Source organism: Typopeltis vanoorti, chromosome 1, assembly GCF_054136105.1.
Source record: "Typopeltis vanoorti isolate ZY-2024b chromosome 1, IOZ_Tvanoo_1.0, whole genome shotgun sequence".
Lineage (NCBI taxonomy): Eukaryota > Metazoa > Arthropoda > Arachnida > Uropygi > Thelyphonidae > Typopeltis > Typopeltis vanoorti.
The window spans coordinates 62830069-62857534 of NC_143549.1; the positions used below are offsets into that span (position 1 = coordinate 62830069).

Sequence of the window (27466 nt, forward strand, 5' to 3'; positions counted from 1 at the left end):
ATGGCCTGTAATATTCAGTCTGAAATATATGGCTTTAAATAAATATTATTACTTATCTCCTTGTGTTTTTTGTGTGAATTATAGGGGAGTGAATAGATGGATCAATGGCAATATCTTATTAAAAATGAAATTACTAGGAAAGAACTTGGCATTGTTAGCATTCAGGAATGTGTTAGCAGAGTTAATCTAAGGTGGTATGCTATTTTAAACAGAATGGGAGGGGGAATGTATAGTGAAACAAGTGTTCTTTGCCAGGATTATAGGAAAAACAATTAGAGAAAGACTAATCCAGGTGGATTGATACAGTATTTTAAGGTGCCTTAGAAGACAGAAATATAAGATCTGATAATATTGGATTCTTGACTGACAGTAGTAATGATGTGACTTTTCAAATAGTACTATTATAACATCCTGTAGATAGATGTCAGGAATTTGATGGTGGTAATTCCACTGATGGTACCAGGATGAAAGAAGTAGTAATTTTTTTGAGTTAAGAGGACAGCTAGCAAAGAAAAAGGAAAAACTAATTCCTGTTGGAGATCTAAACAACAGAGTTGAAATTAAGATTGAGTAAAATATGGAGAAGAGGGCAGAGATAATAACAGCCATTTCCTGCTAATTAGTCATTACTAATGTATGTGATGTGAAAAATAATACTTTTCCTTATTTCTTGACCTTGTGCACATCTTTATGAATACATTAGTAATTACTAGAAATCTAGTAGGAACCGGCTATTATCAGCTCTGCCCTTTTCTTCATATTTTACGCATCCTTAATTTCAACTATGCTGTTTAGATCTCCAACAGGTACCAGCTTTTTCTTTATTCTAGCTGTCCTCTCAGAACACTCACAAATAACTACATTCGTTGATACTCATACCAATTTCTCATTTTGAAATTTTCTCATTTCACTCACCTAGACTTTGTCTTTCAAAATAGGGTTTATGCATGTTTAGTGTTATATAAATGTAGAAAGTTTCTTTTCACTTGGTTACAAAATAAATTAGACTTCACAAATTATATTCTTGTTTAATTCTTTATCCAAGTGTAAGAAACAAAGTTTGCATGTGAACCACTTCAAAGACTAGTCTACTTGCTATAGAGGCTGTTGACTTCAAATCAACTGCTTTGGTATCCCATAATGCAAAGCATACTCCTCCCTTTTGGAACTGCATAATGCCATTCATTATTGGAAAGATCACTACCAGGCCTTTGATTTTAATTTTATAGCAAAAAGGTTTCACCTTATTAAAATATACACGAGATCAGAGATCAAACTTGTTCACTTACACTTGAAAAAAAAGATTAAACAGGAACATAATTTCTTGCATATATAATTTAGTGTTAATACTGAAACTACTATTTCTGTTCCCCGATCACTACTGCCTGAATAAAACTTAGTAATTATTAGTATTGTACAGGCACCTCCATGAAGTCCAAAGACTCATCATGGGAGACTCCACATCCTTTAACTCATTAACAGACAAAGCACTCACAACTAACTCTGGCTATTCCACTCATTCACAACTCTCTAAGCAAAAAAAAATCTAGTCCTCACACCAATACTTACTATACTTTCATTCAATTTCCAGAGATGACCTCTTGTTGTCCTCTCTAGCCAAATGCTGAAACATTTCCACTGTACCTATCCTATAAAACCGTTTAAACAACTTAAATGTTTCTATCATATTCTCTTCTTTTTCTCCTATCAACCAACTTCTGCAATCCATATATCCTCAATCTATTCTCATAGAGAACATTCCACAGACCACTTACCATCTTGGTCACTCTCCTCTGAATCTTCTCCATTGATTTCTCATCCCCAAGAAGCCCAGGACACCAGACCTGAGCAGAGTAATCCAGATGTGGGCATATCAAGGACTTATAGTGAGGAATAACAACTTTATATCTACATGTTAGTGTGTTCTTCAATAGCAAAGTAATCTTATGAGCTACCCTAGCAATCTTAGCAATATGTCCTCTAAACTCTGTCTACTACCACCCCTAAATCTCTAGCTTCATCTATTTCCTAGAGTACAGTTCCATCCATCCACAATATTTATTCCAAGATGCATAACTTTGCATTTCTCCACATTAAACTCCATTATCTTTTGCCTATACTAACAGCCTATTTAAATTATCCTGCAAGCTCTCCCATCACCTTGATTAATTATTATTGTACCTAATTTTGCATCATCAGCAAACAATTGAATATATTCCCTTTCAGGTTATTTCCTATAACAGTTATGTATAAATACACAGTAGTGATCTTAGCACTGAATCTTGTCACCTGCTTTTGCCTAGATTCTGCTCCTCCAAATACCATTTCTGTCCAGCAGTCACACTCTTGTCCAAATAAACAGTGTCATATTCTTTCCCCTTTGTTCTAATTCACTAACAGAGTTCCATGGTATTCTGTCAGTTAGTTATTCTTGTAGACAGGCTTATATGTTGGTTATTCATAGATATTAATTTTTCAGGAAATAACAACGTATACTAGAATATTAATTATAAAAGACTTTAATTAATACTTTCCTATATTTTAGAAATGTTGTATTGCCATTATCAGAGATCACAAAACAATATGTGCATGCAGGCACTAACCCTGGGCAAATGAGGCTGAAGAAAGGAAAGAGAAGCTGGGCCTAGAATCCTAGAATCCCCCCCCCCCCCTAATGTAAAGTAAAATGCTTGACTCAATACAGAGGAGAGCAATTAAACTGATAAATGACCCATCTCTTACCAACTAGCTCCCCTCACTCTCACACAGACGTTTGGTATCTGCAATTTGTATATTCTATAAATATTTCCATGGGAAATGTTCATATGAAACAGCATCAATAATTTCCCCCACTCTGTACTACGTACATTGGAACACTTACAGCTGCTACCTAACATCCTTTCACAGTACACCTCAAAATCCACAAAACAAGTTTCTTTTCCTCCTCCTCCTTCATCCCTGCCTACTGTTGTACTGTGGAGCAGACTCCCCCCAACGTATTTCCCAAGGAATACAACATGCAGGCTTCTAAATCAAATGTAAACAGTTTCTTCATAATATGATCCATATAGATAATGAATAACAGAGGGGATAATGTACATCCTTGTCTCACACCAGATTTAACATTAAACCATCTTCCTGTACGTCCTTCAATTCTAACTGCTGACTTACAACTCAAATAAAGACTAAGTATTGCTTGATATAATGCCCCATTGACACACTATAAATGTAGAGTATTGAATAGCTTCTCTCTTGGCACCTTGTCATATGTCTTTTCCAGATCAACAAAACTTAAATACAGATCTTTGTTATAGTCCCATGCTTTCTCAACTATTTGTCGTAAAGTGAAGATCTGATCCTGACAGCCTCTATTTGGCCTGAATCCAGCTTGTTCTTCACCAAGCTTTTCTTCCACAATTCTTCTCACCCGTTTCTCAAGTATACTTGCATAGATCTTACCAGGAACACTCAGTAGGGAAATACCTCTGTAATTCTCACATTCAGTTTTATTTCCCTTTTAACATATGGGTACTATGAGAGCTCTACTCCAATCATAGATAATTCGCCCCTCTGTCCAGGCTTTCTGAACTATGCAGTGCAGCCACTGTAAAATTCTTATACCACCAGACTTCAGCATTTCTGGTCGAATATCATCTACTCCTGCTGCCTTTCCACATTTCAAGCCTTTGATGGCTTTTTCTACTTCAAGTATGGATATATATTGCTGACTGCATGCCTGGTCAGTGTTTTTTTTTACCACTGTGCTGTCATCACTCCTTGTTTCATTTAGAGTTTTTTCAAAGTAATTACTCCATACTTCAAAGATATCTTTTTCTCCTGTTTTCATGTCACCTTTATCATCTCTAACTCCTTTTACAGCACTCTTTCCTCCATTCCTAAGCTTCTTCAACAACCTCCAGAATATTTTGCCACCTTCTTGATATTTATTTTCTATATCCCTGCCAAAGGCCTCCCATGACCTTTGTTTAGCTAGTTTTACACAGTCTTTAGCATTCTTGCATTTGTCTCTGTATTCTCTAAGAGCCCAAGCTGACTTATTTGACAGGAACTTTTGATATGCTTTCTGCTTTTCCTTCAATGCCTCTTTAACTTTCTGTGTCCACCATGGAGTTCTGATTTTTCTATCCTTGCAGACAATCTCACCACATGTCTCTCTGGCTGAATTAATCAGGGTTTTCTTCAAGGCTTGCCACTGAATCCTCAAGGTTTGGTTCCTGTTCTCAAACTCTTTCATTTTTTTTTTTCAATAATCTTTGTGTATTTTAGTCTACAGTTCACATCTGAAAGCTGCTCAACTTTTATTCGCTTTAAAACGTTCTTACATGTTATTCTTTTCAATATGAAATTCAGTTTTATCCTGCTCAAGACTAAATAGTGATCACTTCCAATTTCAAATCCTCTAGTGTCCTGCACCAGAGGATTTGAAAACATCACTATCAACAATAACATAGTCAATGAGACTTTTCTTATTCCTTGCCTCTTCTCTCCATGTGAATTTGTGCACATTTTTATGTTGGAACATGGTGTTAGTAATAACCAATCCATGTCCTGAGCAGAAATCCAACAAATATTTGCCATTATTATTAGCTTGGCTCATTTTTTCCAAATTTTCCAAAATATTTTTGTATGTCTGACAATCATTTCCTACTGTGCTATTTAGATCTCCAACAAGGACCAACTTTTCTTTTTTCATTGTGTCAGTTGCTTTGTCTAAAGCATCAAAAAATTGCTCCATTTCTACCTCAGTAGAACTTCTGTGGGACCATAGGCACAAATAAGTCTCATCATCCAATTCCCCATTCTGATATTTGCCCACATCACTCTACTTGAGACTGCCTGCCATTCTAGAAGATTAGCCTCGTATTTTATGTTGAATACTATGGCTACTCCTTCTTTTCCTTGATTGTCATTGCCTGAATATAACATTTTGTATTTATTGCTCAGAAAGATCTCACCAGTTTTTGTCTTTTTTGTTTCAGTCATCCCTATTATGTCGATCTGGTAATTATCTAATTCCTCAGCTAGCTCCATTTCTTTGCCATTCAGGCTTCTTATGTTGATAGTACCGATCTTTAACTCTCGTGATGTTGAGTTGGGGTTTGTTTTCAGATTTGTTCCAGTAGCTGACTTTTTGTTGTTTGCTCTGGTTCCCTGGCAAAAACAACGAGGGCCTTGTTTAACCAGTGACGTCCCAGCCGGCATGAAATTTTGTCATGTCGTACCATAATTTTTTATTTTGGTTTAACCAATAAGAATACAATTTGGTCAGCTAAATCCCAAATTGCCAGCCCATCCTCATTCGTTCAGTATCCAAGTAGATACCCAACAGAGTGCACCATGAAAAGGTGAGGATTGGACATTAGGTCAGAAGCGCTGGTCGGTTCTCCACATTCCTTTAAAGGCTAAGTGGAGGTCTCCTCTCAGTTATACAGCTTTGACCCTTAAGCACCCCTAAGTGAGGTTAGCAGGAAAGCTTACCTAAGTAATCTGATTAGTTTAAAACCACAATGGCATTTCCCTTTATCCGCTTTGGTAATTACTATTTGGTTGTTGGTTTTAATTTCTTGCAGAGCTTCAAATTTTTTTTTTTTGATAGAAAGCAACCTATCTCACCTTGTAATCATCGTCACTCATCAAGGCTAATCTTCCATAGTCATTCTTCCACTTACTTGCCATGTAACAAAAGAACTTTTTAAGATTTCATTTGGCTTGCTCGGGTAGATAATTCTCATAATCTGATTTTGCATTTTTTTATGATGCTGGTCACCTTTCTCCTAATATACCCTAGACAGGATTTTCATCTTCTGCAGCTCATGGTTAATGATATTACTCATCCAACTATCTCCTACCTGATTAACCCTCCTTACCTTAGGTATACAATTTAATATTGCTTCCTCTAGATGCTCCTTAACTATCTCCCATGCACTACAAACATTCTTACCCTGCAGCGTTTTATGCCTTGGCACAGATTTAAGCTTCTTCCTAAGTATGTCATAACCACCTGCCTTGTGGTTCCACAAATACCCCTTCTTAATAGAATATTCCTCATGTTTTACAATCTGCTAAGTCAAGATCACATGGTCACTTTCAACAACTGGGCAATGTAGTTGCCTTGGTTATGGATAACGCTTCCAATCCTACGACCAGGTCCAATACTCTCACACTCCAAGTCCTCTCCATCACATGCTGCCTCAAGTAATTATACTTAGTAGGTGTAGAAATTTAATTTCCTTCCTGCCATGTGATCTTTCTTCCTTCCAGTTTATATATCCATAGCTGAAATCCCTCATAATATCACTCTACTTACACTCATTGTACTAATTTGTCAATGCATGGTCACTTTCAACAACTGGGCAATGTAGTTGCCTTGGTTATGGATAACTCTTCCAATCCTACGACCAGGTCCAATACTCTCACACTCCAAGTCCTCTCCATCACATATTGCCTCAAGTAATTATACTTAGTAGGTGTAGAAATTCAATTTCCTTCCTGCCATGTGATCTTTCCTCCTTCCAGTTTATATATCCATAGCTGACGTCCCTCATAATATCATTCTACTTACACTCATTGTACTAATTTGTCAATGCATGTCTACCAAATCATCCTTTGCAACCCCAGGCCTATAGCAACAACCAACTGTATATTTTGTCTTATTGGCTTTGATCTCATCAGACTGCTTCAAATCAACAGCTACACTCCTACGTATCTCCTATTCTTTTTGGCTGCAATTTCATTCATTCACTATCAGAAGTACCCCTCCCCCATCCTATCTTCCCTGATAATGCTAAATCCTTCACATTCTATCCCTGCAACTACATTGGCTGTTATCCAAGTTTCACTAATACCTATTGGCGACTTTTTTTTGTGAGGATGCACTAACGAATGCCAAAAACTCCTTCCTTTTGTTCCTGATACTTCTGGCATTAGTGTATAGAAACTGCAGCATCCCTTTAGGATCCCCAGTCACCCTTACTTCCTGAATTGACTATCCTATTCAATATTTTGCTTTTGAGACTAGAATATGCACTTGGTCATTCTTACACTTACTCACTGCTTGGGTGCGTGAGAGCACGCATGCACACACACACAAACTGCTTCCACCCTAAGTGTTTTAAGTTTTCCTGAATTTCTGCTTTGGCATGCTCAGTGAACAAAGCCTTTTCTAGACACCTAACACAGAAATCTTTTAGATGCAGTCTGTCAGCATTACAAAAATCCTTCTTTCAGCCAGACCACAGATCCACAATCTATGTATTGATTCATTGGCTAACACCATCCTCCTCAGTTCACCTCTATCATAGCATGGCAAGAGATACAATCTTCACCTTCTCACACTTCATTTTTGTTTCGTATAATTTCCTGCCTCTCAGATCATTAGTGCCAACTAAGACAATTAATTCTTTCCCCTTACCTTTTTGCACCCAGATGGCATGACTAATATGATTAATTTCAATAATTATTTAGAGATATTTCACTTATTTTAGTTTCAGTAACATCGGTTATGTAAACATGGTATTTCTATAATACTTTTAAGATTTTCAATTGACAGTGCTCATCTTCACTTTGAATGTGAGCATAGCTGATGTTTCATTGTTTTCTGCAGGTCCCTGATGAAAAGCACTGAGACCTTGTTTGAACAGGTGATGCCCTAGCCAACATGGCATTTGTTCAGGTTGTACATCAAATGTTTATATGCTTTAAATCAACATAGAATATCATTTGGTTAACAAAGTCTCCAGCCCATTATTCCATCCTTACTGTTCAGCATCTAAGTGTATACATATTAACAGGGTACACATATCAAAGTTAGGATTGGGCAGTGAGTCAGAAGTCCTGATTGGTCATCTGCATCCCTTATAGCCTTTGTGATGATTTTCTCCAGCAGGGAAATTCCTCTATAATTCACATATTTATCTCCCTTTCTAAACTTTTTTTAGAAATTTCTCAAACATTTTGCCACTGACATTTCATTTCTTCTCTTTGTGAACTGTTTCTTTAACTTTCCTGACCAAACAGAGTACTTTATCAACTTTACTAGATGTTTTTCAGACTTAAGTCAAAATGTTTTCTTCAGATGTCGCAAATGAAACTCCTTGTTTTTGTTTTTATTAACTTTCCCATTCTTCATTATAATATTTGTGTATTTGAGACTACAATTCACAGTTTAAGTTCAACTACAATTCATTCAGAAACATTATCTCATCGAAAAGAAAAATAACCTTCATTTTAATCATACTGATCATTAGGTAGACCAATTCCTATTTCAAAATCCTTCTATGTTCCTGTTTTGGACCAATCAGGATATCACTATGAACAATAACTTAAAGACTTCCTTGTTTGGTATATATCATGTGAATGTCCACGCGGTTAGCCTAGTGGCTATGCGCTTCGCAACCATATGCTTGGGGAAGGAGTGTCCTAGTTCTATTCCTGTCGACGACGTGAGAATCTTCCTCAGCCATAGCCAAGTTAGCCAGTCTTGGGCATGGACAGCAGGTTTTTTTCCCCAGTTTATCCTGGGGTTTTCCTCCCACAAAGCAGGCAAATTGATCCCGTGAACACACGCTTTGACAAACATGGGATACTACCAGGAATGAGGAGCAACCAACCTATTCCGCAGGATTATCAGTTATGGAAGCTTAGCTTACTCGGTAAAATGTGTAGGCCTGCGTGAAAGCATAACATACAATGATGACCATGTGAATTAATGCATGTGAACTTGGTACTCTTAATGACTAATTCGTGTCCTGAACAGAAGTCTAATAAATTCTTCACATTATTATTAACTCTGCCTTTTTCTCCAAATCTTTCCAAAATATTTCAATATGCCTGGGAGTCATTTCCTACTCTGCTGTTTAGGTGTGCAACACAAATCAGCCTTTGTTTTACAACAGTTTCCCTCTCTAATGATCCTTTTCTTCCTCAGATGCTTCTGGGAGATCATAAGCACAAACAAATTGCACTGTTTCAATTTCCTGCTCTGAAATTTCTCAGATCAGTCTCCTTCAAACTAACTTCCATTTAAGGACATATAAAGATAAACTCCCATTCAAGGAGTTCACCTTCATGTCCAGTGTTGAATAATGTACCAAATATAGGGAAAGTAGAAAACTATACTTCCTCCTTTCCCTGATCTCTATTGCTTGAATAAATTATCCTATACCTTATTATGTTGAAAGATCTTACTATTTTTTTAGTTTCACTAGTACCAAAAATTTCAACATGGTATTTCTGTAATTCCTCCATCTCTTTTTCCAATGATGATTATTTATGTTTATGGTATTTATTCAATTCTGTTGAGCCTGAAGTTGTTTGAGTAACTTTTCAATGGTTGTCCTGGTCTGGTTCCCTCATTAAAACAGCAGGGAGGTAACATGGAAAGTTCTTTGAATATGAAATCAAAAACTACATTTTTTTAAATATGTACAAACTTTCTTTGGAATACATGAGGAATGTTCTGAAAATAATATGCACAAGCGAATTGGGAGCAGCTTTGAAATATAATCTTGTTTTGTTCCTTCATCATCTTGTTTTTTGAAGAGTTGCCTTTAGGTAATGGATTCTACACAGTAATACCACTTTCAAAATATCAAGGTTTGAGGAATTCGATAAATTTCAACTTCTTTCAAATGCCTACAATCATCAGCTCATTTTCTGTTACACAGGAGATAAAAAACCCAAATCCTGTCACTTCTAATTTGTGCTTGATAAAGGCCTTCAAACATGTGGCAAAATCACTCAGTTGTGAAAACATTCCAGTTATTAATCCTATAATTTTCTTTTTATGTGCAAAACATTTCTTTTAATATGCTAAGGCACATCATGTTTAATTTTTAGAGTTACAAAGACTACTCATAAGAACATTGTTATGACAAAATAAATAAAAGGAAACCATATAGATAAACTTATCCATTGAGTAGTAAAGAAATTTTCTTACATTGTTTTAAATCCCAATATAAGCATACACTTTACATTAGCCAGGCACTATCAGCCCGGGGGGGAGACTTTTGACCTCAAGCACCACATGTCGCCACTGGGCACTCTGTGACTGTCCGCCACGTTCTGGTCTCCAGCCCAACAGCCTGCAGGTCTTCCTTCTCCTGATCCGCCCATCTCTTTCTCGGTCTCCCTGATCAGGGTTGGGCCTCCTACGCTTGTCTCACAGTCCTTTTGGGGGCCCATACGGTACAGATGCCCCAGCCACTGAAGACGCCAGGCTCACAGCGCCATCAAGACATCTGCCGATTTGTATAAAGCGTGCATGGCAGCATTGGACCGCCTCCTCCAGACTCCGTCTGTCATGACCCCTCCATAGATACGTCGTAGCATCTTGTTCTTGAATACTCTCAGGTGATCGGCTTGTCTCGTCGTGAGAGTCCATGCTTCAGCACTGTACAGGAGAACAGGCCTGATCAAAATCTTGTATAGTCCCACCTTTGTAGTCCAAGACAGCAAGTGCGAGGCGAAAAGGGGACGCACCTGATAATAGGCCACATTCGCAGCATTTACCCGAATCTGGACATCAGCCTCAATTTTGTTGTCTTCAGTCATGAAAGAACCCAAGTACCTAAATACCTTCACCCTCTCAAACTGTGCAGCTCCTTCTGGATCTTGAGCAGCATGGCGACTCATAAAAAGGTATTTTGTCTTCTCGGCATTTATTTTCAGGCCAACTTCTTCTGCAGCTTCTTCAGTAGCAGTAACCAATTCCACCGTGTCATCCCATTGATGCGTCATAACGTTCAGGTCATCAGTGTAGCCAAGAATCCTAACTTGCACCCCCATGTTGACTATACCTGCCACTTGCTGTTTGTTTCTAATTACTTTTTTCCAACACTAGATTGAAGAGAATCGGAGAAAGCCCATCACCCTGCTTCACACCGGTCTGTACTTGCAACGGATCCGAAAGGTCACCTTCTGCTTTCACTCTTGCTCTCGAACCAGCTACGCACACCTGTGCCACTTTTCGGAGTTTTAGGAATTCCCAGCTCTTCTAACACCTGCCATATTTTTGGACGTATCATTGAGTCATAGGCTTTAGAAAAGTCTATGAAAATATTATGAACTTCCTGGTTATATTCCCAGCACTTTTCAAAAACTTGGCATAGCGTTAAGAGTTGGTCTATTGTAGAGCAGTTCCTCCTGAAGCCCGTCTGGTAGTCACCAAAGCACCACTCTTCTGCATATGGTGTGAGGCGCATTAGCATGATGTTAGACAGCACCTTATAGCCAGTCGACAGCAGTGAGATGCCTCTATAGTTGCCGCATTGAGTCTTATCTCCTTTCTTATGTACTAGGGTGATCAGCGACTCCTTCCACTCGTCCGGCAGCCGTTCTTCTCGCCAGATCATCAAGATGAGCTAGTGCAGCTGCTCCAGCAGGACGTCCCCGCCATTCTTCAGGAGCTCCGCCAGTATGCAGTCCACTCCTGGAGCCTTATTATTTTTCAGCATGCGGCTAGTACGAGTAATCTCACTAAATGTCGGCTCTTCAATAAATGGTTCAGCAGTTTGATAAGGAGTATAATCCTCCAATATTGACGTTCCAGCATTGACATTCAGCAAGTTTGCAAAATATCTACGCCACCAAGCGAGAGCATCTTTTGAGTTTGTTAATAGATTTCCACTCTCATCTCCTATGGTTGCCGCTTGTGTCTGGGCACCTCGCATGGCTTTGATCATCCGGTACATCTCCCATCCATTATTCGTCACCCTATTTCTCTCTATACTAGCCACTTTCTCACTAAGATACTTCCGCTTTTCCCTGCATAAACATGTATTCACCACTCTTCTCACATGCAGCTTTCTTCCTACTATCTGCTAGGTAGTTCAATAGCTTCCCTTCGTTTCGCTACAGCTTCTTCACACTGTCTATTAAACCATGCTTTTCTCCTCCTCTTTCTCTTTCCCACAGTTCTCGAAGCAGCTAACGCGACCATATATTTGATGGTGTCCCACATCCCATCCAGATCAGTCTCTTCCTCCTGTAACTCCCCAAAACGATTCTGCAACTCTAACTGGAAAGCCCACTTGCCTTCTGCTGTTTTCAACTTGTCCAGGTCCCATGCCGATCGTATGGTAGGACACGTGGGCTTCCGAACTGCAATTCTATGCCTGAAATTGTAGGCTACCAGATAGTGGTCGCTATCTCCATCTGCTCCTCTGAAACTTCTCACATCTGAGATGGAGCTGTGGTGACGTCGATACACTAGTACATGGTCTATTTGGTTAGCTGTTCTACCGTCCGGCGATCTCCAGGTCTGTTTGTGGACGTCTTTATGCACAAACATAGTGCTCTTTACAAAGCATCCTGTAGAGGCAGCAAAACTCGCAAGTCAGATCCCGTTATCATTGCACTCCTCACATAGGCTCTCACTGCCTACGAAAGGGCACCACACACGCTCTCTCCCCAGTTTTGCGTTGAAATCTCCCCACCACTAGCTTGACGTCATAGGACGGTAGATTATTACAAGTATGCTCAAGCACTTCTTAGAAACAATCTTTAGCTTCCTCCAAGCTCTCTTCAGTAGGTGCATAACAGTTCACTAGACACATTTTGAAAACGTCCCTTAACTGTAATAGTACACAGCCGATTGTTCACAGGTTTAAAATTTAAAATATTAGACAAAAAGTTATCACTAACTAAAAATGCAGTTCCGAGGACTCTTCGTCCTCTGTCGTCACCACTATAGTATAGATGTACCCCTGATTGCAGGCCAAGCCTTGTCCCAGCCAACGTGCTTCTTGTACAGCACAAAGTCCAATTTTATACTGTTGTAAGACATTCGTCACATTAAAAAGAGCTCCTTCTTTCACCAAACTACATATATTAGGTCCCAAAACGATTAATAATCATAGTCGCAAAGGCGTCTGAAATTCCAAGGCTTCTGTGGTGCTTGTTTCGTAACTAATAAGGTTTTTACAGGAGGGTTGGTTGGCCACTCGCTAACCCTCCCCTTATATTAGGATTCCTTGACTAAATTGAGCAGCATAGTACTAGCAATAGAAATTCTTAAGCAGTTGCATACAACGAAGTACTATAATAAGCTTCTACTCAAATTAGGCTTAGTTGCTCGCACATTCTCTACCACTACAGTTTCATAAAGTATACTCACTAAAAACCAATAGACAATTTACACAAACCTATATGCAATGTGCTCAACCTAAACATCATAATTTTAAAAGAAATACTCCTCAACAACAATATTTCACTAAAATGCATAAATAACTTTATACAGCTAAACCCTACACCAGCCACATGTCACAGCACCACCACTGATATAAGCAATAATGATTATCAACAAAAAACTAACTCATGTCTAGTAGTGAATAGGACTCATAATTTTATAAATGTATACATATTTTCTATCTATATATATAAAGTTATAAGCAAATGAATAAGCTCTGAGTGGTAAAGAGTTTTCTTACCTTCTTTTAAATCCCAATAATAAACAATCCTATCAGTGACAATGACTATAGCTGAAGAATTAACCCATGTCCAGTAGTGAACAGGGCTCATCATTTTATATTTGTATAAACATTTTCTCGTCTCTAAATTATAGACTTGGAAGACAGAACCAGCTAAAATTAAGAAATATTTATAAATGGAAAAGGCATTTAGCACAATGTTATCATTTATATTAAAAACAACAAATTCTTAAGGATACTAGAAACTATGAAACTCAAAATAATAATAAATAACTAGAACATATTGTTATATATTGCACAACAGATTATCTGGTATCAGAAATGATCACAAATGAAAACAAACACTTCAGATATCCTGATAAATAGGTTTATATGATGGTCACTCATAACTATTATTTTTCAGGAAATAATGATGAAAAATCCTCTAAATCCAGAGTAATTTAATAAAAACGTGGCACCGTTTGGCAACTCCTATAGTAGAGATGACCTTGCTAATGCTTCTGCCTGGTACCTCCACTTGGGCCTGGCTCCCACTGAAGAGACCTCAATGAAGGTCAAAACTAGTCTGGGCAGTGGCCCTTCCCTTAATGCATAAAATTATACATATCCACAAGGAGATGTGTTTTGCATTATGGGAGATACTGAGATAGGAGTGATGTTAGCTTGCTCCACCTTTGCAACAAGTTCCTCAGTGTTGTACCACCTTACCCCAGTCCTGAAGATACTTTCAGGCACAAACTTTATTTGCTCACACTTGGATAAAGGATTAAACTAAATTTATTATAGGAAATAATGATGTATACTAAAATATTAATTACAGTAACTTTAATTAATACTTTCCTATATTTTATTTTGGCAACATTATATTGCCATGCCATCATCAGCAATCACAAAAACAATGATATGTGCATGCAGGCACTAACACTGGGCAAATGAGGATGAAGAAAGGCAACCAAAGTTGGGCTTCGAGTCCTAAATGGTGCCCCCTAACTGGACTAGATTGAGTGGTCTTGGCTGTTAGGATAAAGATCTGAGTATGAGTGCTTCCCAATGGGGCAGCCTCATGCAGCCAAATTTGCTGGGGGTTTGTAAAATTTCTCAGGAATTGAAGCAGATTTGAGGAATAGCCTTGAATATTTGTATTTGCTGCAGTGCAATAGTGCAGCCTTCTTCCAGTGTATTCTGTTGTGTGGTGAGTCATAAGCATGGTCAGCAAGTTCTGAGTGTCTGTAATGGTGGAACTGGATGTAGTCATTATGTTCATAAATTCTGATATTGGATGTCCTGCTTGTTTAACCATAATAGGACAGTTTCTAACAGCAAGGGACCTGGTAGATCTAGGGAATATGGCTGGTTTTTGGTGGAGCAGATAAGGGATGCTAATTTTTTTATGTGATCTGTAAGTGTTTGTAAGGTTGTATTTCCTTAGGATTTGTTAATTTTTTGGATGTGCCCCAGATGAATGGATTTTGAGTAATCTCTATGCTCTGAATGGGAAGGGGGGAATGAAATTATAGTGTTTTAATATTTTTGGGAGATTGTAGCCATTGGCTAAGAAAGCATTAAGAATATCATCAAGTCTAGGAATGAGAGACACTTGTTTTCTAAGGTAAACTGGATCCTGGGGGTGTTCATTGTTTAGATTTATTAAGAAAATGTTGAGCATATCCAGGTCATGGGCCAAATAGGGAAACATTAAACAGATGAGGATGCCCCACATAGCATAGTCAGAAGCTGCTGCCTTATCTACTTTCTCCCATCTGTTTACAAGGTTCCTTATTCTTGTACATTATCTTATCTTAAACATTTTGGATTTTCTAAATAGCCATAGAAACTTTAACGTAGAAAGTACCGATTTTTAATTTATTTTTTCTGGTCATTTTAAGTGGTAGATGACTTTCATTAGCTGGTGTGAAATAACCAGATGTGATAGATACCAAAAGAGACTGGAAAAAATATATTTGATCTAAAAAGCAAAGTTTTCCAAGTATTCACCATCGACAATAATAAGATACAATAGGCTTATAGTCATTATCGTATTTAATGGAAAGAATATAGCACAAAGAGACAATTAAATTCAAGTTTAATGGATCCTATATTTTGTTTCTGTCCAAGAGACATCCCTGATGATATCTTTGTGACGGAGACTAAGATACAACCTTAAAATTGTAAAAGCACCACAAAAGCACTCAAAAACAATAAGTGGAAAAAAAGACTAAAAGCACCAAGTCCTATGAGGGGCATCCTCTATGGACACTGTTGCTAGACTTAGCTTAGTCAGATAAAAAGTTTGAGAATGGCAGCATCAAGGGCATGTTTTTCAAGATATTATTATTATTATTAATATCTAAGACCTCCAGGGAGTCAAGGACTCATCAAGGGAGGCTATAAATCACCCAAAACCTTCTCTTAAATTCATTCACGCTAGATACACTCACTAAGTGAGTGGCTACTTCTCTTGGAAGGATACAATATATAAACAGAGGAAAGCTATGGATTAACTCCTTCCTCCTCTAGCTAGTTTCTGCATAGAATAACCAATCGACCAACCTTTGCCGGCAAAGGTTGGTCGATTGGTAGAGCCTCTGCTACTAATGGCTCAGTTAAGTAAGTTTGAGCGTCGTTAGTAGTTAGAAGGGGACCAATCGTTCGATGCTGTTGGCACACTCTCCCTCGATGAGTCTTTGGACTCCCTGGAGGTGTATAATAATAATAATAATAATAATAATAATAATAATAATAAGGAAGTCGTTTTGTCTCTTTATAACTTTGATAAGACCACATATTCCATTCACTCACTGCTCTGAGAGAGAAAAAGTTAGCTCTTACCCCTTTCTTGACTGTGAACAAACTTAACTTCCATGGATATCCCCCCCTGTGTTCTCTCCCCCACCATATAAAGAAAACTTGCAGACAATATCCTATACCACCCATTCAAAAGTTTATAGACTTCTATCATATTTAGCCAGAGTCTGTAATCCACATACTTGCAATCTGTCCTAATAATCTAAATCCCATAACCTGGATATATAATCTCTGCAACTCTTCTTTGCTCCCTTTCCACAGCTTCTTTATTTCCTTGGAATCCAGGAGAACAAATCTGAACACAATAATCTACATGTGGTCTTATGAAAGCCTTATAAAGAGGTAAAACGACTTCCTTATTCCATGCAGAAATTGGCTAGAGGAGCAAGGAGTTAACCCATGGCTTTCCTCTGTTTTAGAGAAGTAGCCAACATGGATGGCAAAAATTGAAAAGATCAATGATATCGGGGGGGTTCCAGTAAAGTTAAAGTGTCAGAAAGGGGACTATTGGTAAATAAAATATGCTTCATGCAATCAAACCTCATCTGAAATGCTGCCTTATGCACTCTCTTAAGGATCCACTCCCTCCAATCTTTGTTCCAGGTGTTTACAAGGTTCCTCAGTCTTGCAAATTAGCTTATGGTTTAACTAGGAAATCTGCCTAGAAGAACACACAAAACTCATCAGTTATCATAATTATGGTCAGGGTAGAGCTGGCATGCCTTGGATACTTTGCACAGAATCAAATTAGAAATATGTACACGTTAGCACAAGAATAATGTTTAATTTGCCAAATATTTCGAAATATTTTGCCAACTCATTTTGCAAAGTCTCCCAGGTTTTATGGTCTACCAAAAATACCTAAGACAGATATTCCTCTTCGCCCTACAGTGGATTGTATTGATTCTCGTACCTATCGCATAGCCAAATATCTACCTAAATTATTGAAGTCACACATTGGCAACTCATGCTCTTTTTTGAAAAACTCTTCTGATTTCTTAAATAAATTAAAAAACTTCTCTTTACAACCTACCTACAGATCTTATGGTTGCCTTTTAGAATCCTTTATATACAAATATACCTCTCAAAGAGACTTTGGAATTACTAGCTGACATCTTCCCACAAGATATTATAAAACTATTTGATTTCGTAATGCACTCTGGATATTTATGTCAAAATAAATTTTACAACCAAGTGGAAGGAACAGCCATGGGAAGTCCACTTTCTCCTGCTCTTGCAAACTTTTATTTAGAACATCTAGAAGAAGTCCTGTTCTCATCTATATTCCCTCAACCATCCTTTTGGGTTAGATATATAGATGAGATCTTTGCTATATGGCCTCACGACAGAGATTCCTTACCTTCCTTTTTAAGCAGTATCAATTCCTTACATCCTCATATAAAGTTTACCATGGAAATTGAAAAAGACAACAAGTTATCCTTTTTAGACATCCTTCTCATCCGTTCACCTTCTGGTATTATTATAACAATTACAAGTTTACAGAAAATTAACTTTCACAGGTCACTATATTCTCAAAGAATCTGCTCATCACCCTTGTCAAAAAACAGGAGTCACAAAATGTTTAATCTGACGAGCCAAAACTAACTGTTCAACTTCTCATTTATTACAGAAGGAACTTTCGACTATCAAACATCACATGGCTTCTCCGAAAAGAGTACACAACATCTTTTCGATTCTTACAAACCAACACAGAACAACCAAGATTCAATACGTTAAGTTCCAATTCCTTACATTTTCGGGATTTCAGAACCAATTTCGAGAATTCTAAAGAAATATAATCTAACAGCCACTTATACACCTATTAACAAATTGTCCACCCATTTTCCTTCATCTAAAGATAAACTCAACCTTGTCTCTACCTGATGTGTATCAAGTTCCTTGTAATTGTAATCTTTCTTACTTTGGACAAACTGGACGTTCCACAGATAAAAGAATTCAAGAGCATCAGTCATCAATTCAACACAACGAACCTGAGAAATCTGGATTAGCTCAGCATGGATTAGAAACAAACCACAACACCCTTTGGTCCAAGACTCTCCTCCTACACAGATGTCGCTACAAATTTGAACGTTTATTTAAAGAAAGTGTAGAGGCCTTACTTCAATGTCCTAACTTGAATCGTAAGGACTGTATATCTATATCAAAAATTTGGGAAAGTTTAATCAGGATAACACATATTTTTTTTTTTAAATCAGTATAATGTTATTCAAGATCATTATATGAATTTCTGAATTAATATCTTTAATTTTGTTTTTTAAAAAATGTTTACTCTCCCAATACTTAGCGATATGACATCACGCGCCGCGTTTCTATGTATGAATGATCAATTGTTCGCATTCCACTTTGTTTTTTGAAACTATTCCTATGTAGCCACTGAAGATGGTCTGTAATATTCAGACCGAAATATTTGGCAAATGAAACACTATTCTTGTACTAACGTGTATATATTTCTAACCATTATGTCGCAAGTATCGTTAAAAAATCACAGAATCAAATGGAAACTGCACTTCTTAAATGAAGTGCAAGCTAGGACAACTCTGATGTCAAGTATCATATTCTCATGAGCCCTGTCCAGGTGGCTATATATTTGCCTTTTATTAGTGCTTTTGATAAAGGTTTCACTATTTATTTTACATCACCAAAATGAGGCCATGTAGCTCTTTCTTTGATAATTACTATTATACACTAACTGAGAGTTCATTTTTGAAAAATATAACTCTGACATTGGATTGCATTGGTATTGATTGAAAGTTTTTGCTCTCTTAAGGTTGCCTGGTCTCTAAAGAGAGAGAGACTCTCGAAACAGCTGTCAGATCAGTGAAATCTGAACAGTAATAAAAGGAAAATGTATGGACACCTGGGCAGTGCTTTTATCTTAAGTAGTGAAGCTAAGGCAACTCTGTTGTCAAGGATCGTATTCTCATAGGCTCTCTGATCAAATTTTTGAAACTAAGTTTCTATATATATTCAACTTTGAAATAAAGTTGGATCTTTAATATCCCCTATTTCTACTTAATTCTTAGCTGACCAACAGCACCTATAACAGAAGCCCCCTCCCCTCTTAAGACTTTAGTCTAACTTTTTTCCCCTTCTTGTTTTGAGTGCTTTTGTATATGCTTTTACAATATTAAGATTGCATCTTGATGATGTCTCTGTGACAGAGATGAAATATAGGATCGATTAAATTGGGTTTAATTGATTCCCTATGCTGTATTCATTCTATTAAATCTAAGTTTAAACCATTATACTTGACCGTTTAATAGGTTTACAGTTTTTTCAGCTACAAAAAAATGATATTAAAACAACTGATGTAACCACAAGAAAGAACATACTAGTAGCAGAGTTATGAAGGTAACTTATGTTCTTATATCCTCATATGTTCTTTCTTGTGGTTATAACAGTTGCTTTAATATCATTTTTTTCCTAGGTGTTTATCAGAACTTTCCAGACCCCCCCCCACTCCCCTCATATGTTAGTAAATTGCTTATGTTTTTCGGGTTTGTTTACCTCTTATGTAGGTCAAAGGTCAGTAGTATTGGCAATTAAAAAACAAAAAATCTGGATCTGCAAGTTTGGAGTTGAAATGTAGAAGGCACTGAATAGCTGATAAACGTGTATGGAAGAGATTTAGAGATGAATGAACAGAGGAAGTGACAACGTCAATTCTTATGTTGTCATCCCTTCTGCAGATGTCCAAAATGATTGAATTTTCTTCAAAATTATTTTTTTACATTTGATTCTTTTTTCAATTTACTTTTCTATAGAGTTCATTATATTCACCACTTAAGCTAATGGCTTCATCTGGGTTGAGATAAACATACAATAAGTGTTAAATATGAATCAATACATCACGAAAAAACACCAAGTGTGTAAGAACCATTACACAAGAATTCAAGTACAACAGAAACATCATCATCCATATCATCATCAAATTCTTGATATGGAGATTAAAGGGTTGTACAGGATACTATGATGGTGCTACAAGAAAAAAATTATATTATTACCACATTACTATCAACAATTTTCTTCGGAATTAATCTGATATGCCAGGATTCCAATATTATTGAATCCAATGTTTCCATGAGCATATGAAACACATTTTGTGCATAATGTTTCCTAACTCGGACTCAACGTGTGTGTGTGTGTGTGCGTGCGCACACACACACAAGTAATATTTCTCATATTAATGTTGACCTTTTTTTCCTTCTAGCTTTAACCTGTAAGTACTAAATTAATTCACTTAAATTAGCAGAGCTACAAAAATCCATCAGCATTTGCATGAGTTCGAGTGACTATGCTGTCCAGACAGTAGACATTCTGCACAAACATGTCTGTCATTTGCTGATGTCAGTCAACATCAGTATGCCCACATGGCTAGGTTAAAAGTAACAAATTATGAATGAATTAAGTTAGAATGGGTTTAGAGTAATATTAGAGTGGACAAATTACTAAAGAAAATATGTAACAAGTATGATTTATTATAATTCATTTTTATAGTATATTCAAAATTTATTGAAATTCTAAAATAGTAAATATTATCTCATCTCATCTTTCTTTTTCCTCTTTTAACCTTGCGGTGTAGAGGGTTAATTAATCATCAAACCTCAAACCATTCACAGGATAAGGTGGTCAGCCCTATGCCCCGGTGTATCCTATGTTCGTAATGTTGAGTTCTCAAGGCCGGTTTGCCTGCTTTGTGGGATGAAAAACTCCAGGATAAACTGGAGAAAAAACCCTACTGTCCACACCCAAGATCGGCTAACTTGGCTATGGCTGAGGAAGATCCTACAGCTCTTCATGTCACCAACGGGAATCAAACCTAGGACATTCCTTCCCCAGGCATATGGTTGCGAAGCACACAGCACTAGGATTAGTCTTAAGGGAGATTATGTTGAAAAATAAAAATAATTTTGAAATTATAAATTCATTTTTTCATTGTTACGCCAAGAACTTTTCAGACCACCCTCGTACATTGCTGATTACTCGACCACAGTTTCTCATGGTAGGCACTGTCTCAAACTGCCTTCTCAGATTATTATAATTACCTGACCTGTAGTTCCACATATGCTCCTTCTTAATCAAAGCTCTTACAAAGTCCCTCCATAGCAATTAGAACAATAGTGCACTGTACCCCCTCAGCTGGAAAAGGCACAAGTTCAATTCTCGTTGTGATGAGAGGAATCTTTATATCAGCTTTTTCAAATGAAGGTGAATTAGCCAATCTCATAAGAAGGCAGTAGGAGGTTTTTCCCCCCTCCTGGAAAGTTGGGTTTTTCATCCCACATACAGACAAATCAGCTTTGAGAACATATGCAATTTACAGATAAAAAATATTAGTGGTGGTCGTGGGAAGTAGATGGCATAGCGTATAGATGATGACAGCAGTGGTTCTGTGTGATTAGTGAATTAAATGGTGGAGAGAGTTGTAGAGCAGAGTACCCTTCCTCAATAAGTCCTTGAAGTATCATGTAATAATAATAATAATGTGTCATCTCCAATGTCAAAACTAATGACAACTTTTATTAATTGAAAGCATAATGGTCAACTCGTTATGGACATACTATTACCAGATCCTGCATCCTTGTACCCCACAAGTTTCATCAAGTGCTGCTTAATTATTAAATATTAAATAATAATTCCTGAAAGCAAAAATTTTGTGAGTGCAGTTATTAGGTGTGTGTGTGTGTGTGTGTACTCTCTTTTTGTTTGGTGAACAAGCACACATGCACATAGTTTAGAAGGCATATTGTCAAAACTTATTTCAGTCCTCTAGGGTACTTCTAACTGCATTAAAACACATATAATCTTGGTATTTTTCAGGGCCTTGTTCTGCCATGTTGGCATTAAAGATCTGCTTTACTAATAATTCCTTTCCCATTCTGTTTAAGTGATCACACTACCTGAGATTAGCTCTGCTCACACATTCCTGAATGCTCAATGTCAAGTTCCTTCTGAATATCTTCATATTTAATATGATTCTGCCATTGTATGCAAATAATTTTGCATACAATGGCATTAAGAAGGATTTAATTAGTTGTTAATATGAAACTATACACAAACTAGATTCAATCACCCCAAAAAACTGATGGCTTCTTCAGAGTTTATAGTTAGCACAAAAAATAATATTAAAAAAAAAATAACGGAGTTATCCAAATTCTGAAAAAATCATTAAGCATTAAGGATTTATTAGTTGTTAATATGAAACTATACACAAATTAGATTCAATCAACCCAAAAAACTGATTGCTTCTTCAGAGTTTATAGTTAGCACAAAAAATAATATAAAAAAAAAATAATGGAGTTGTCCAAATTCTGAAAAAAATCATTACAAAAGAGAATAAATAAATTCATCTAAACAAGAATGCAAAGTCATGTGGCATGTGTTAGCTGTCATCAGCTAAGCAAAGACTAGAGAAGATGACTCTGCAAAATTAAAATCTTCAGATGCTAAAATATTTAATTAGATTTCCATATATCACTTAATATAAGTCTTTGGTTTCTGTTGAGAGATCCATGTTAATGGATAAATGTAATGGATTATTTTAAAAGTCTGGAGTACAATTTTTCTTTTAAATACAACAGGATGGAAATATTCCAGTCTACTGAATGATTAGTAGTTGAAGTATGGTGGGCCAGACCAGATCTTTCTTTTATGCTCAACATCTCCTGATGTTGGGCATATGCTGTCCTTATATCAGGAATACCTGATGGTATTCGTCAGGCTTACAATATACCTTCAGGCTGACCATTGCCAGATTTCTTTATGAGGAGATCAAAGCATAGGAATTTATCAACCTTTTCTAGTTCTAATGTAAAATTAATTTTAAGTTTAAACAAATTAAGAGAATGAAGAAATATCTGTAAACTTGGGAGGTCATGCTTCTAGATAATGGTGACATCACTGATCTCCACCAAATGGGTGGTTCCCAAGAGGTTTGAGTTAGAAAACCTTTTTCAAAATTCTCCATAAAGGAGATCAGCTGATAGTGACAAAGAAGACTGCCTGCTGATAGATCATATCATCAATTGTCAAAAACATTATTCCACTGCAAGAAACTGATGCTGTTTACTCCCCTAATTTTTCTAAGAACTATCTTATTTGTGGTCTTCAGTCTTCAATAGAGCATTTTACTTCTAACCCAGCTTTCAGATAGATAAGTTAAAATTGGCTTGAACACTGTTGTGTATACTGCTAGTTTAGTGATCTGGCTAATTTATCTTATTCCATATAAATTTTTAATTCAGTTCACTCTGACCTTATCAGTTTTGCTAACTGTATTGTCTATTAATATACCATCTTCACTAAAAAATTGTGCTTAAATAGCTGAAATGTTTTGTTCTATACATCTGTCATTCAGAATGCAGTTAGTTTTCTGCATTCCTGCCTATTTTCATAGTTTTTGGTCTTTATATTACTCATTTTCATGCAAATATTTATTTTTTATTTTTACAGCAGTCTGATTTATTTAAGGAATTCTATAAGCTTGTATTAGATTTATTTAACATCATCTGCATGAAGAGCTGAGATCAATATCTCCAATTTTGATATTAGGTTTAATGCCACTTTCCTTCATAATATGAATCATACAGAAGATGATAACAGATGAATGAATAATAATCATACCACCTTCCACTACCTCTGTCAATTCTAACCACTCAGTTATAACTTGCAAGTTGCTCAATACAATGTCCTGTTTATACCATATAATTGTAATGTTTTGAACAGTTATTCTCTTGAAAGTCTGTCATATGCCTTTCTCAGATCTCTAAATATTAAATACAGATTATTGTTATATTCCCAAAATTTCTCGGCTATCTGTCTTAAAGTGAAAATCTGATCCTAACAACCTGTTTGAACTGAACCCAGCTTGTTCTTATCTGTTTCCCTTCCACAATTTTTTTTTAAGAAATTTCTTCAAGTATGCATGGATAAATCTTACCTGGAACACTTAGGAGAAATTCATCTGTAATTTTCACATTCAGTTTTATTTTCCATTTTATAGATGGTATTATGACAGCTCTACTCCAATCATCAGGAATTCGACTATGACCAGGCTTTCTGAATTATGCAGTGCAGCCAATGTACAATTTTTCTACCTTCCTTTTGAGCATTTTTGGTTGAATATCATCTACTCCAGCTGCCTTTCCACATTTTAGGTTTCTGATGGCTCTTTTTACTTCAAGTACTGATACATACTCCTGATTGCATTCCTATTGAATATTTTTTACAAGTCTCTCAAAATAATTATTCTGAACATCAAGGATATTTTGATATTCAGTTTCACATCGCCTATCTCAGTCACTTACCTTTTTATAGCATTCTTTTGAATGCCAATATCGCCTCAGAGAGTCCTTGACTACCTGTGTCTCATCCATAGACTGAAAATACCTATAAAAAGCTGCATGAAATTTTTCATAGGCATTTCTTGTAACAGAAACTGCACATCTGTGTAAGAGAGAATAGACAGTTCATTAATCATCCTAACTGATGTACAGAAGTAATGATTTTTAGGGAGCTTTCAGAGGCACCATCAATAAATACAGGAACAGTATTCAATGATTAGACTTATAATTTCCTAGAGTTGATAGCTGTTCATGCAACACATTTATACCAAAAAGCATAGTTTATATTATACCAAGAAAAGAAATCTCAACTTGTCTCAAGATATGGGTATAATTGAAGAAAATGGAAGGATTTTGTTTTGCTGCAATGAATTCAACATCATCATCAAATTCCTGACATGTACCCTCAAGGGGGTGTACAGGCTATTATGATAGTACTACATGAAGAACTTACATCATTACTAACTTCCTATCAACAATTTTCCTCCAAATCAATCTGTTATCTGTCAAGACTCCGACATTATCAGATCTTATGTAATAAAATATACTTAACACTGGGTTTAAGGGTCGTAATGATTTAATAAACATATCAGTTTCGCCACTTAAGCTAACGGCTTCATCTGGGTTGAGATGAACACACAAACATACAACAAGTGTTAAATATAAATCAATACATCACTAAAAAACACCAAATGCCTAGAACTATTACACAAGAATACAAATACAACAGAAACATGGTCAGTCATTGTTTGGCAGGCATGTCAGATAGTAAAAAAATTAAAGTCTGATGTGTTTAAAGATCTAATGAGTGACTTCCAAATGTCAGACAAAATCATTCCTTGATTTCTGTTTAGAGTGCCTTGTGAGTGGATTACCATTGTAGCCTCTTTGATGTTGTAGGAGATGAAGTTATCTTCTATATGCAGCATGGAGCTTATATCCCCATTCAATGTTGTGATGAGTGTGGGAGAAATGGAATGCCAGGCCTGAGCTATCTTCGCTGTTGTTATTGACAACTCCAATATGCTCCTTTTGTCTTATTTCTAACCGTGTGTTGAGGCTTAAGTGCGTTGTGAGGACATCATGTTGGAGGCTTAATGGAATATATATACAGCACTCGGAAAGGATTAAAACTGATTTTAATACTTCCAATATTTCGTCTCAGTCACAAAAAAAACTAATGTATCACAAACTCAAATACAACACCATACTAAGCCAAACATGTGGGTGACTCGAAAGTCCTATCTAGGTGGTGCGCCCTCTATGAGCAATTTTGTAGGTGGCCTAGAATGTAAGGTGAGATCTCTGATAACATAGGCCTTCAAAATTCAAGTCATGAAAAGTTGTCTGGGAACTATTAACTGTTTCAGATTTATTTTTGACCACTGATTTCAAATATTCCTTCCATTTTTCACTATCATGTAAGGAATTTTCACAAAATGGATCTCAATATTACAGTAAAATAGCTTTAAAACGCATTATATTAAGTAAAATAACAGTATTTAAAATTTTCCATAAACATTTTTGGAATGAAAGTATTGAAAAAAATTTTTTAATTAAAGTAATTAAAGATTAATCTTTAGTACACACTTTATATTTCATTGTTGTGTCTTTCTCTTTTTCCTTCAAAGCTTCTTTCCGAACTTTTTCTGTGAAATTCTTTTCCAGGTTTGTCTCTGTGCAACATCCATAGTCCGCCATCATGTTGACATTTCACCTGCCCTGATACCTTCTTTCCATCTCCTTGATGTCTTGGTGGAATCTCTCTCCTTGCTCTTCGCTGACAGTTAGCAGATTCTCAGGAAAGTAGTCTAAATAAGAGTTGAGAAAGTGTACTTTTAAGCTCATGGAGCATCCCAAATCCTTGAATTTCTGTAGCATGCCTTCCACAATCATTTCATAGTTGGGGTCCTCGTGATTTCTTAAAAATTTGGTCACCACCTCTTTCAAAGCTTTCCACACTTCTTTTTCAACAGTTGCCATTTTTTCTTCAAACAGTTTATCCTTCATAAATTTCTGATGTCCGGACTTATAAAAATACCTTCTTTCAATTTTGCTGTAGATAAACCTGGAAATTTTGCACAGATGTATTTAAACCACTCTCCTTCTTTCGACAAAGCCTTGACAAATTGCTCATCAATCGCAGCTTTATGTGAAGCGGGATAAAAGGATTTTTCCCGAGCAATCAGTTTCATGTAACACATTTTTATTTCCAGGTTCTAATCTGACTCTTTCTGGCCATTCCTTCTTGATCCAATGTTGCTCTCGATCTCAGCTGTCCCACTTGCACAAAAAGCACGGGTATTTGGTTGTTAGGTGAATTTTTGCCATTACAAACACCACATAAACACAGTTAAACGAATTTTAAAGAATGATATCAACACTATTATACGACACTACGTAAAACATTAAAAAACCACAAACACTTTAAATTAAATCTTCACACTAACTTAGAAAATATGCCACCTTTCAGAAATATGATAACCTTAGTAGTCAACGACTAAAGTTCAACAAAAGAACCACACAAGAAAATGTGTCTGTGACAACAGAAAAGGCATCCATTATCTCGGCGACTCAGATTCCAAGTAGCCACCTGCACTTTTATCTGCATTCCTCCCTCCCTCTCCTATCTTAAGAATGAGAAGTTTTGTGGAAATTTCTTTATTTACCATAAAAAGACACTTCAAAAAAGTACTTATATAAAACTAATTAGCTATAAACAAAGGAGAATGAAAATAAATACCAATGCGCTGAATTTAAATCCATATACTACTAATAAAAACGATAAAATTAGAAACTTGGTAAAATTGGTGGGTGATGGAATTTTTTTTACTATTTTTTCTGAACTCA

At 36.5% G+C, this 27466-nt stretch overlaps 1 protein-coding gene across 3 annotated transcripts in view; it reads right to left on the reverse strand.

Annotated features, from left to right (window-relative positions):
* LOC150110032 (clathrin heavy chain 1-like) overlaps window positions 1-27466 on the reverse strand; it is a 244312-nt gene that overhangs the window by 98474 nt on the left and 118372 nt on the right. For all 3 annotated transcript variants that reach the window (XM_090390818.1, XM_090390808.1, XM_090390827.1), the window contains exon 5: window positions 13449-13601. In XM_090390818.1, coding sequence (XP_090246944.1) covers window positions 13449-13601 — 153 coding nt within the window. The remainder of the gene's footprint in view (window positions 1-13448; window positions 13602-27466) is intronic.